Below are 14,247 nucleotides of genomic sequence, written 5' to 3'. Positions count from 1 at the left end.
TACGAATAGGTATAAATTGTTTTTGAATTATACAAGAAAACCCTTTTCACGTAAGATCTCACTTTAACTAGTAATGACAATAATAATAACGGACAATTCTCGCGACGCTATCTAGTCCCAAGCTATGCAGAGCTTGTGTTATGGGTACTAAACGCAATATATGAAATAGGTTTTTTTACATATATACATAACTAGCTGTACCCGCGTAAATTAGTGACCTTGACAAAATAATGAAAAAAATATTTAATGACCTAACCCAATAAAAGCAATGAAAAAGTTTCATCCTTTTTGCTTCAAAAATGTCGACACTTCTATACATAACTCTTTCAACCCCTTATAACTCTTTTTCTAAATAAATATTGAATAAATAGGCTAAAAATTAAAATTCAAGCTTCTACCTTTAAAAATGACAATATTTCCATATAAACATTTAACTCTCCTTTAAATTCTTTACAAACCAATTTTCTTTATTTATATTTAATCAACAGCCTCAAAAATAAGTTTCAAGCTTCTGACTTAAAAAATGACGATCTTTCAATCCCTATTTTATTTTACCCTCATAATGGTAGAATTTTAAAAACTTTGAATATGATATTTATTCATATTTAATCACCAACCTAAAATATAAGTTTCAAGCTTCTACCTTTAAAGCTTTTACCTTTTTGATGATTCTTACGTACAACCTTGCATCTACCATTTCAACCCCCTTACAACCCTTTCAAAAGTATCCTATGTGCTTTCTCAAGATCTAGATTAATTGTGTACCAAATTTCACTTAAATCTGTTAAGTAGTTTTAGCGTGTTAGTGAGATTGACAGACAGACAGAGTTACTTTCACAGTTATAATATTAGAAAGGTATTTAATAAACTAACTCAAAATGCCAATAAAATGGTTTCATCGTTCTAATTTCAATAATGACGAATTTACATAAAAACCTTCATCCTCTATTTTATTTTAACCCCTACCTAAAGGGTAATTTTTACAAACTTTGAATGTCATATTCATTTATATTTAATCAACAGCCTAAAAAATAAGTTTCAAGCTTCTGGCTTCAAAAATGACGAATTTACATAAAAACTTTCATCCCCTATTTTATTCTACCCCCGTAAGGGTAACATTTTTATAAACTTTGATGGCCTATTAATTTATATTTAATCAACAGCCTCAAAAATCAGTTTCTATCTTCAAAAATGACGTATTTACATAAAACTTTCTTCCCCTATTTTATTTTACTCCTTTGAGGGTATTTTTTTACAAACTTTGAATGTCAACAAGGACGAATTTACATTAAATAAATTATCCCCTAATTTATTTAACCTCCTTAAGTGTAAAATTTTTAAAAACTTTGTATATCATATTTATTTATATTTCATTAGCAGCCTCAAAAATAAGTTTCAAGCTTCTAGCTTCAAAATGACGAATTTACATAAAAACTTTCATCCCCTATATTATTTTACCCCCTTAAGGGTAACATTTTTACAAACTTTGATGGTCTATATATTTATATTTAATCAACAGCCTCAAAATAAGTTTCAAGCTTCTGGCATCAAAAACGACGAATTTACATAAAAACTTTCATCGCCTATTTTATTTTACCCCTTAAGAAAGAATAAAAATGTTACCCATTTTTATAAACTTTGATGGCCTATTTATTTATATTTAGTCAACAGCATAAAACATCAGTTTCTGGCTTCAAAAATAACGAAGATACATAAAAACTTTCACCTCCTATTTTATTTAACCCCCCCAAAGTTTTTAAAAATGTTACCCTTAACATTTTTAAAAACTTTGTATGACATATTTATTTATATTTAATTAGCAGCCTCACAAATAAGTTTCAATCTTCTAGCTTCAAAAATGACGATTCTTCCATACAATCTTTCATCCCCAATTTCAACCCCTTATAACCCTATTTTCGCATTAAAAAGTAGCCTATGTCCTTTCTCAGGGTTTATCAGGGACTATCTGTGTACCAAATTTCATTTAAATCGGTTCAGTAGTTTTGGCGTGAAAGCGAGACAGACAGACAGACGGACAGAGTTACTTTCGCATTTAAAATATTAGTAAGGAATAAGGATTTACATTAAAAATACCCAGGCTGGTACAATCATACTCATGAATACAGTGTACCTTGCGAGGAATCAGAAGTAAGACTAGTGAGACCATCATTATCACTCTTTTCTGAAACACACAGACGGACAGTATGATAAAAGTTGCATGATAACGTGTGGGTTCGTTTGGTATCCCGAAAATCAATCACAATATTTCTAATTAAAAAAACTATGAAATAAAGACATCTAAATTAATATTTTTGGAATGTTAGAAAAAACTGCAAAGGTCTAGAACAAACTTTGCTTCGACAATAAATGTCTTTAACATATTTTCTTATATTTTAGAGATGCATTTAGTATTATACCAATAAAAATTATTTTAAAATAATAACTTCCTATATTTCAATGATGAATAGTATCAGATATTAAGCCGATGTTACCAAGTCTTAAAAATACATTATATATTCATATGATAATGTGTAGGTATTTGTATCTATTGTCTAGACATCTTGCTATGAAATGCTACGGATATGCCGTATTATTATTTGAAGAGTTCGATTATTGCCGGTAAGTACTGTGGCATGTGAACCAGTAAAGAAGCACCGAATCCGCATATAATGGACACAATACTTCACAATGAATGAATACCCACTCGACTGAATTGATAAGTGGGTTGTAGCGTTTGCGTGGGGAGATAGTGTCCGCCCGCCCGCCCGTCTCGTTTGCTACGCCTTACTAAAGGGGAAAGTATAGAATCAGTTTTCAATGCATTACACTTTTTGCCTATCATGATTGAATATCTCTGAGACAATTTATTATTATTAGTTATTAAAAAAATATTCGATTACGTATTTTCTAAAACAATAAAATAATATTATTATAAATTCAAGCAACTTGAAAATTATCTAATAGAATTATTTTATTTATTTAACTATTTTCCCGTTATTTGTATGGCAACAAAAGTAAGCAATAAAACACTGTAAATAAATAAAACAAGTTAAAGTAATTATATTTGTAAATATGATTATTCTTTTTTATCATAATAAGTAAATAAATTATGGTTTATTTTATACACTATATAAAATCAAGAAAGTCACCTAAATAAATACACTTTTGTCTGCAATGTTATAGAATTATATGACTTCCAAGTTCTATAGACTCGCTTAATCTTTGGTGGGTCACTCCAGTCCCGATGGCATCGGCGGCGGCGCGTTCTGTCTGCCTGACCACTGGCCACGAGTGGATCCCAAACGGCGATCGCTTAGGCGACATTCTGTTACAGACGCAGCTAGAGCGCGCTCAATCCTCGTACGCTCTCTACTGAAATATTCCGAACTTCACTTTTTCGCGCCAAATTGTTCGGGAGCTCTTCAGCCTAGAAATTAGGGTTCTTTATTTTTTTTTTTTCATACAAAGAACTTTTTATAAATGGACGAAAGCATTTTGTGATGCGCGGTTATATTGTGTTTTTATTGGTTTGTTTCTTTGTGTTTTTACCAGAATCTACAGAGGCGATTCGCTGGTTGTAAGTATTAAAAAAATATTTTATATTCATTTATGTTTTTACTAAGTTACTTTATAGTAGTTAAATTGAATTGTTTATTATTACTTTAAGAAAGTTCTAAATTAATTGTGCTCGCCTCGTTATTAAAATAAATTATTTTATTATTGTGCAAAAGATTTCATTTGTATGTTCAGTCATGTAAATATATATTCTGTATAATAGAAAAATTCGTTATTATAACATTCCTATGCTTTGGTGATCTGGCAGTACTTTCTTTATGTCGGCAAGTATCTATAGCTACATATGTATGTACTATATATGTACACATACCTATATGTAAAAAATACAGAAGGCATATATATTTGTTCCTAATGTATTTTTTAATTAAATAATTATGGTATTTATATTTAATTTATTTCGCCATATTTTTCACATAATTGATTGTCTTATGTCTATAATAATCATAACCATACAAAGACTCTCAAGTTCTAAGTATATATATATGTATATTATGCTTCAAGAGTTGTTAATATATATACATTTAAAATTTCATTCAAAATAGTCATTTTTTTGCTGATGTTTTGATTAAAGGAATATTCCGTTTATAGAATCTTTGAAATGTGTTTTTGTTCATTGAATGTTAAATAAATATTTGGTGAGGAGGTATTACTATCTATTATAAATTCTTAAACGTGTATAGAGCATACTTAATAATAATACATATTAATATTTCTTGTACTTATATTTTTTTAAATACCTACACTTTTTCCAAACTCTATCTACTGCAAATGGACAAACAACACAATTACGTGAGAATGTTTTATAGCCTGATTATTAACTTTACCCATATTCTATATTACATATTTAAATACTTCACTAGCCATGCCCGCGACTTCGTGCTTGTTCTATTCGGAATAACAATAGATTCAGCTAAATCGAACGCGGATCGAGCGTTCGTTTGACCTTTTCTAGAACAGCGCATTAAAGTGAAAGATACATGAATTGTTATCACGCTTACTATAATACAATACATCATTGACAAACGAAAGAAAATCTATTAAACTATTTCTGAAATTAACGTGCATAAACAAGAAAATATGTTAAGCTATTTCTGAAATTAACATGCATAAACGCACAAACAGATAACAATTATAAAAACGTCAAATTTGATATTTTTTTAATTAATGTAAACATTAAAAGAATTTACGGTAAAATCTAAGATTACGATTCTATAATATTATATGTTTGATGTAATGATAAAGATATATTCTTAATTAATTTTATACACAGAGGTAGTCCCTATATAATTTGTATATTCAATTTGAGTTTAAGCTAAACTTCTATCTCGAAATCTTCAAAGATTCCTGAAACGCAATGAGTTCTTTAAGATTTATTATTATTATATTTCTCTTATAGAGGACAATATTCTATAAAATAAAAGAATGATATCATATGAAATTAAAATATTTAATACAATAATCTATGCGGGAAGTTTTTCATAATATAATACAAACTTTTAATAAAGGTCGTAGTATAATTTAATGTAATTTGAAACATGTAGTAAGAATTAATGGAGTTAAAGAAAAAAATGTGTATATATGTATAACCAAAAAATATTCAAATAATTTCGCCTGGTTGCAACCGCTGCCTAAGAAAAATTTCTGGAATCCCTATTATTTCATTTCGTAATAAGTGTTTTTTTTAGTATTTTTTAAAACTGCCGCCATTTAGACAACTAACAACTGAATAAGTTGTTAGTTGTCTAAATGGCGGCAGGATGTTTTAATTTTTTGTTGCTTGTTAGCGGTATACCTGTAGCAAAGTAACCATCGCGACAAATCAAATAATCCCAAAATCTATTAATAGCTTTGTATTTATCACACAGTTGTTAGCAACCACTTTTCAGCTCCATGACGACCAATTCATTGATACCATAACATTACATTGGCCATACAGAAATGTGTCCAATATCTTAATATACGACGTCAACAAACAGTAAAAACATTCAAAATATATTATTAAAAAATTAGTTCTATTAAAAACACTAACGATAAGTCATAACCATCAGTGTTTAGAACTTTTGTCATCTTTACTGCTTTCTAACAGTATATTATTTATTCAAAATGTCTTTCATAAAATAGGAACAACTAGTAATATAGTCTGTCCCTCTCAGATTTTCGATACGGGATATCAAGCATAACACCACAATTCGCCCCTGAATGCGTCCATCGGCGTTCCCTAATTGAACATTGCACTAATGAGCGGCGTTGTTCGGTTGCAATCCGCAATTATTCGCTCCGAGATTACACCCGGAAATGTACCGGGAATTGGGTTTCTCGCTCGGTATCAGCTTCGACAATGGTAATTTCATATTACTACCGGATCATAAACTGATTATTGTTGTTGTTATATACACGTACTTATTTAATAATAATTTATATGTCTAATTACTAATTATATTTATATATAAGTATATTTTATTTGACGTAAATAAGATACCAAACTACCTACTGTGCCATGTATGGGCGCTATTTGTTGAGAATGTTTTTACAGTGTTATTTTGTATTTTTTTAATGTGCTATACAATTGCATTATTATTATACGAGTAACTATAAACATGTTAATTTTTTATTCATATGTATACAATATACAGAGTAGGTAAATTGTAGCTTCGTTGTATTTAGAATACAGCAGGTAAGTGACCCGCTTGCCAACTTTGACGTGAGAAACACACAGCTGTTACCAGTGGTTCCACATTTCACTTCCTGTACGCAATCTTTCTGCTCAGTCCTGAGTCAAGTTTGATTTCTTTTCAAATTATTTAATACTGCTCTCTCTCAAGAAGATTTTATAAAAAAGTTAGAATAGTCGTTTTTAAAAGAGATATTATTAGATACTTCTAAATTTTGCAACAAAAAAATGTCCACTTACCATCATACCTAAATTATTGCTTTTCTTCCAATGAAATTTTCTGACCCATTGCAGGTAATGATTATAGCTACGTAATAGAAACTTGAGTATACTATATAGTCTTCCCCGTTACAGTTAAAATATTATTATTATTCAACCTGCGTGTACCAATAACTGATTGTCTTCCCAAACGTCCCGGGCATGGGACTAAGAGTAAAATGTCCTCGTATAGTGATTCTTGTGAGGAGCGCTTTCAGTTTTCGCTGAGTTAGCAAGGGCCGTGTGTGGCAGACCGAAAAAATAATTTGCTTCGCTCGAGTTCCCACTGTGACTTTTCCAGGCGGCCGTCCCGTGCATCTGGCGGGACCTATTATTAGGGGACGGCTCTTAATGCTTTCTTAGGTATTTTTATATGGCTGGCGTCTTAGTTTTTACGATTGTGATTTTTATTGAATTCCCCCTTCCGCGCTATGTGGGTGCTCGTGATATGCCTGCGGGCGAAGGTGAAATACGAGGCACTTTGCCAGATTTATTTTATAGCACTGTGTTGAACACACTTCTTCAGGTTTTATACATTTCTGCAAAACAAAAGTTACATTTATATTATCCGTTTTACGGTGTTCAGTTCATACCTTTTTCGTATCATTCATATGGCGCATGTTTTATTAATTTCGATCATTATTTTAATAAATCAGTTCGTGTATACACTAATTGCTAAAAACTTAATTTTCTGCAAGTTATATTTATTCTAATCCCACACGCTGCAAAAAGGCAAAATAATTATAAAACCGGAAACTTTTGTGAAAGCTTACAAGCACGGCTTAGTATAACAACCGTGCAGGGTTTCTTCGGTGAAACTTTGCGGTGTACACTTTACAGAGAGTTCGTAACTTGCTAGGTAAGTGGATAAGATTACCTACACGTGTAATTGGTATACTTACATATATCACTTTTCAATGCTTGAAGGCAAAGTAAAATTATCGCTTATTATCGATTATAAAGTACCTGTAAGACACCTGTTTTCCTGTTTACATGATCATTGCAGCATGTACAATTGCATAATTTTCGTGGTCCTATTTATACGGCGGTTATCACATACCAAAAATCATTTTTTTTATCAGCAAAATTAAGACATAAAAAAGCTGTTTGAGATCACAGCCTAATCAATACGAAATCAATAATGTGAAAAAAGTGTTAGAGAAAGATACAACAATTTAAGCAATTTAAAAATAAACTACATGTATTAAAATAAAACATCAATAGTGGATAAAAGAACGAAATAGCTTCAGATATTGTAGATATCAATATTCAAGACGAATTTAATTTGATTTCAATTCTAAACTGCCAAAAGTTAAGACTGTAGATATAGATTTTAGTCTATAAAATATGGCTTGTCTACTTTTGCGTACTGTTTAAAACACCAACATATAAAACCGTCTCTACATTATATCAAAAAATTATAATTGTATTATTAAATTATTGATTTTTACTGATATTAGTAAATCACAAAATATCATAAAAAAATCAATACAACTATTATATAATTATTCAAATAAAGAAGAGTCTACCAATGACCACTAATGACTGCGACCTATTATAATAATTCTTCTAGATTAGAACTATAACTACATGCTGTACCTAATGAGATTAGGTACAGCTTGTACGGAAATATATACATTATAGTATAGATTTTCTACCTCGCAGCAAACCTGTCCAACCTTCATTACATAGTCTGGCAGGAACTTCTAATAAACGGACGTCAAAAGCTCTAAGAGGCTTTTCAAACTTGTAAGTAAATTTGAGTAGGCAAAAACTAAATAACTTACTTTAATAATTTAATACATGTTAGAGGTAGATTATAGCATAATACACATTTATTTCAAACTAATTACTAAAAAGACTATCCTGAAAAGACTTAAATAAATCTAAGAATCTAATAGTATTTATGTTGGCATGAATTATAATTTGTAATAATAAGCCAAACTTACCTACCTTAACTAATTATTGGAATCTCCAGTAATCCAACGTCGAAAATACTACAATAATCATAAGTATTGGTACTTAATATGTTGATACTGACAGTTAGAACTGATATTTCTTGGTACTTGGTGGAAATCAGGAAATGTGATGTGAATTTATACGTGCACATATGTATTTTACTCCGCCTGGGCAATTTCGATCATTATCTAATGTTTACTTAGGTAATTTTTATTTTATGAATACATATGTATCAACATCCAAAAAATATTACGTATATTTGATAATGCATAAATGATACGGTAGATAAGGTAAAAGAGAATCTCTGTAGAAAAAATTGGTATCTAGTCTAAACATACACATAATACATGAAAGTCTGAATGTTATAGTAGGTAAATTACTAACTAGCTTTTCTAGCGTTTTTGACTCGTTTTTTTAGATAGGTATAAGTCTATGTCCGGTCTTGTGATACAAACTACTCTCAAGTTAGATTTCATTGTTAGTTATTTAGCTGTTTAGTTTTAAAAAAATACGGAATTACGGACACGCTTTTGTATTTATAATATTAGTACGGATGGATATATTTTACGTAAGCTATGATAAACATTCCAACAATATACTTTGTTTTGTCGATTCATAAGACTGTTTGCCATTATCATTCTTTAGAATTCGTAATCCTCAACGGGCGGATAATCCTCGTTTCAGTGACAAAAGAGGGCGGCGACCAGCGCGCACGCAATAAATGCAACAAACTACGCGCACGATTCATTTGATCTGACACAAATTTATCCGCACTGTACTGCTCTTTATTTACGCGGACGCGATGTTCAGTTCGCCCTGACAAATTCATAAATTACCGACATCCTCACTGCACGAATTCGTTTTGGCTTTTATTTTCGTCATGGATTTCTTGTTCAACCGTATCGACGGCACCTTTGAAGTATGGCTCATTAGTCAAGTTTGTCCAGTAACCGACTATTATTAAATAGTTAGGCATTCTTAAAATTAAGTGAATAATGACCAACTATCTACTTGTTATTAATAGAAGGTTTAGCTAACAATGACAAAGTGGAGGTTATACAAGTGATTATGTATAGTATACTTACTTATGGGGTTACAAACGTTTTAAATATTTGTAACACTATGACTGAGTTAAGATTTATGTTCTTGAAGCGTATTTAATAAAAGAGCAATATCGAAACTAGTCTTTTAAAAATAAAACAGTTAAATAGTATAAATAGACACATACAACAATATGTATAAATAATAAAAATCTTTTATTATAAAATTGAAGAATTTGTAAATAATAATATTATTGTAGAAAAAATCTAACTTAAAATTCATAGCGCTGACAATATCATCTGGTTAATGGTAATAAAAATGCAGTGCGTAGCGGTTTCTATGTTGTTTGTCGTATGCCTAATCCTTGTTAATGTAAATCTACTTAAAACAACATTTATTCAAAAGAGCAACACATAAGTTTCTTGCTCTTCTTCTTGTGATGAGTCTGCGTTCCTAATGAATGGTAGAATAAAAAATGTGATTGTTCCAAAGTGTTTAGGTATATTAAGTTTATCTGAATAAATATTATTTCTATTTCTTTTATTTTAGAACCGTAGCGGACCGTAGGTGGACCAATATTAGGTTATTATGATAATGATGTTGACATTCAGGGGCACACGGGTAAAAAAGAAGAACGAACACTCTTTGGGATTAATATCTCAGATACAAATCTAAAAATCCTATTACGTTCTCCGCCGACCTAAGTTCCGCATTAGCACTCTACCGTCTGTAACATTATAATAGGGATAGATAAATGGCCTTTCCAATACCCCTGTTTATTTATGTAGTTATTGTATTTAACAAAGCTATGTTTGTTATCGGGATCATAGCAGACTAGTTTTGCATACCATGTTCTATACGCGACATACTTACTACCATCGTAGAATAACTACATAATATTTATTGTATGCTACTAACGATAAAGTGGCTGCCTACTACATTTTCTATGTATGTTACTTTCGTCAGAAATAGAAGTTTAATGCTCAGTCTAGTCTAGAGTTTATATTTATTGTAGAGTTTAGTTTATTTAAATCTAGAAATGGTAATTTGTATTCACACAAACTTTTAAATTTTACACATTTTCAAAATAGTCATTACAGTGCTTTTCTACTTATTTTTCATTGTCAAGACTATATTTAACGGTAGATTAAAAATGACTGTTCAAAAGTACTTCGCTACTATTTACTATTTGTAGTATCTGTATAATTATAGTTCTGTACTATCTGTATAATTTATAAATATTAGAAATCCCAATACCTATTGAATAGTAACGTAAATGATCAGAGACTGGATTGACAAGTAGTGTGTGCAGGCGGCGTGCTGTCTGGTGGACGAAGATAGATACGAGTATGTTAGTTACATATTCCATGATTCACGCGCGACTTTTAGTCCGCCGCTGCACTGCCGCTGCACCGCCGCTGCACCGCCGCCGCCCTCGTTGTCACGCCCGCCCTCCGTCGTTTCTTTACGTACTTATGATTATATAATTGAACGTTCCTGCAATAATTTACAAAAATACTTAAATAAAAATATCATTTATTAAATTAATTCAAAACGATTATTAAAAAAAGAAAGCATAGCCACTATACCTACATAGTTTTGATGTACAGTTATTCGTCGGTGACTATAATATAGAATACATTTTCATCGCTGTATTTGTAAATGTACATATTACGGTGCAGTCTTTTATGTATTTAAATAAATAACAAAATCAAATACCTATAAATTGTACAAAAAAATACGAAAGGCTTTACAATTTTAAAGCTAGTTAAATCAGAAAATATATATAGTAATTAAACTCTATTTAATTTAACGCCGTTTTAACACCGTTACAAGCACACGCCAATGTAGAGATAAGGCACGAACGCCCTCGCAGACTCCTGCCCCTCGCAGTTTACAAGAAAAAAACTTAGAGTAATAAATGCAAATCTGCAACGCTTCCATTTACATTGGATTAATTTGGACTGATTTATCGACGCGTGTGTCTTTTCAGTCAACAAGTGAACTTTGAAAATTAAAAACAAATTAAAAGCAACTTCAAAATGCATTCTCAACACATTGCTAAAAATAGTTACAGAATTCAGTATAAAATAATTCGATCAATCATTATAGAAATAGAAATAATTTTTATACAAATAAATTTAATATAAGCACATTTGAATATTCAAGTTTTTTTATTTTACCGCTCTTCAACAAGGGGAATAGCGCTCAACGGGTAATGCGTGACGCTCGCGTCATGTTATCGTGAAGTGCCGATTTTCGTATGCGGTCATACTGATCTAATTTTTGCATAAGTATTTTATGGGGTAAGTCTAAAATGCTTATTTAATCATTAAGTATATTTTTTGATAATAAAACTATTCTATTTTATGGTAATGCAATCAATTTTTAACAATTGCGCATGTTTTTTTTTCATTTCTAATTAATTACAAAACGACCGGTTGGGGGTTATACCGCTTACCTGAGCGCCATTTGTGACTAATTTTTTTTATATTTGTAGATATGCTAAGAAAACGTCAAAGGATCGCCGTTAAAGTTGTTAGACCGAAAAAGACCTTCAATCTGCTAAAACTAAGTTTGTCCAAAAGAAAGAAAAACAGGATACAAAAATCTTAAAAGAAAAATTTACATGAAAATCTTCAGATAGTGAAGATAAAGAGCACTTTTCCAACGATGACAGTGACGACAAAATGAATGTGGATGATAGAAATTACAACAAATGTATTATTTAATAGGAATTTGGAAAAAAATATGAATTCTGGTATCACTGCACCATCTGCGGACTGTGGGCTCATGCTACATGTTCAGGCTGGGATTCGCAGATAGATACATAATTGATTTATGTATCCAAGGATAAAATATTTTCATTTGTAATTTGTCTTACCTCTAATAATTATTATTATTTTATATTATATTACAATTATTGAAGTTGTTTTGACATCTAAGCCTGTACTATATTTATTCAATTGAAAGAGGCTAATTTTACGTACAAATGGGGATAATTGGGGATTGTTGATTTTACTTTTATTATATAAGATTGGTCTTATGAATATTTCTTTAATTAATATATTATACTGGTTATTAGACATTACCCCGTATCCTGAGCGGCATTACCCATAGTCAGAGGCAATGCTGCTCAAACATGTTTTTAAAAAATATCTTCCTACTACTAGTAGAATAAAGTTATATGATTTTGTTGTTAAATTGTTGGTTACTCGATACTTTACTTGTTACTTTTTTAAACTTTGATTTGCAATAAATAATTTATAATATACACCATGTTTTCCTTAAGTGAACGCCATTCACCCTTCTTCCCCTATAAGCAAGAAACTTGTGTGTTGCTCTTTTAAGTTAACCTCGATTTAATTAAATCCTAAATAATTATGTCCTGGCTTCTCCTGATTACGATTACTAATCGCTGTCATACTTCATATACAATATTAGGTAGAATAACATAATATCGATAAAACTATCTGAGTCCTTATCGTCTACTACGAGTATAAACGTGACAACGCACTTAACTGCTTCAATATCAAATTAATAACAATAAAGTTACAATTGTTGTACATTTCAACGCCACGACTTAGACAAATCACCGTTGTATTGAACAATTTGTTGAATAATCCCTACATTTGTTTCAATTATTCCAGCTTCCTTTGATAGCCGTTTACCTACATTAAAGCGAGAAAGGGATTTGTTGACGCGTGTTCAGAATGTATATTGAAATTATGTGTGTAATTATACTAATAGATATTCACGCGTTGTACTCGCTTCGTGTCCAAATAACAATCCCTGGCTCACATTTCATTTTAATTATTATTGTAGACATTTAACTTAAAATAGCTTTCGTATTATTCAGAACACAACGTGTATCTATTTTATAAATCATATTTAGGTTACCTATTGTCATCCTTTTTTTATTCTAAAATAAATGACTAAACTAAAAATGTAAATATAACTAAATAAATAACTCTAGTATCCTATTACTTATAGTTGATGTCACCACCCTCTAAAGTTCATTTGTAGTACTTATTAACCTTAAAATTATTTTTTATCCTAATATAACTTGTTCATTCTATAAAAAAAAGGGTTAGCTGGTCCTCTGAGCTATATAGTAACCGTGAACAATTATATTAAATACCATATACATAATTTACAGCCAGTTACTGAAGTAGGTAAATTCTAGCATCATCTCTAATAGATATGTAATGCTTGTGTATGTTTTAATTAATACCTGAATAAAGTCACGGTCTCATGGAACTTGATTAATAATAGTCCTTAGTTATGCATTGTATGCGCCTGTGTCGAATGGTTCATAATAGGGTATCATTGTCCCGTGTGTAATGAAGCGCGATGGCTTGCTGCGACGCGGCGGGGTCTGCCCCTTGTGCCTGATTGTTACAAATTGAGATTTCTTTCGGTAATATACGCAATTATACAGCGAACTTGCTACAGTTGCACAATGAAAGGATGTGGGCTCGGAAATGATTCGTCATTTTGTTCACGGCTCGACAATAATTGAGGCTGTATTTATTATGTCAATCGGAGCATATATTTAATATTGGTAATCCCAAAGGCAAAAGGAAGAAAGATGAATATTAGATGAAAAACTGGTAATTTACTTAACTAAATTCATTCAATAGTCATTGTTGTTCTTTTAAAAATAAACGGATTACTCATATGCTACAGTCACCCCTAAACGATACTTATATTTCTATTGCATCTAAGCCGCCACACAAAGT

The 14,247-nt window shown here is 30.8% G+C and overlaps 1 protein-coding gene and 1 long non-coding RNA gene across 2 annotated transcripts in view; one reads left to right on the top strand and one right to left on the bottom strand.

Annotated features, from left to right (window-relative positions):
- Nucleotides 1-3,345: 3,345 nt before the first annotated feature.
- On the bottom strand, nucleotides 3,346-10,921 carry LOC131844590 (uncharacterized). Its single transcript, XR_009357595.1, has 3 exons — nucleotides 10,763-10,921; nucleotides 6,488-7,044; nucleotides 3,346-3,427 (listed from the first exon to the last, which is right to left on the bottom strand). It is a non-coding gene; the product is annotated as an uncharacterized LOC131844590 (long non-coding RNA).
- The window catches only part of LOC131844589 (protein Wnt-11b-like), a 40,541-nt gene continuing 29,715 nt past the window's right edge, over nucleotides 3,422-14,247 (top strand). Inside the window, exon 1 of the mRNA XM_059193508.1 lies at nucleotides 3,422-3,577. Within this exon, the coding sequence (XP_059049491.1) occupies nucleotides 3,501-3,577 (77 nt within the window). The 5' untranslated portion in view covers nucleotides 3,422-3,500. The remainder of the gene's footprint in view (nucleotides 3,578-14,247) is intronic.

This window comes from Achroia grisella, unplaced genomic scaffold (assembly GCF_030625045.1).
Source record: "Achroia grisella isolate CSIRO2021 unplaced genomic scaffold, CSIRO_AGI_Agris_v1 utg402, whole genome shotgun sequence".
Lineage (NCBI taxonomy): Eukaryota > Metazoa > Arthropoda > Insecta > Lepidoptera > Pyralidae > Achroia > Achroia grisella.
Note: the sequence above shows the minus strand (reverse complement) of the source record. Positions and strands in the feature narration are given on the sequence as shown.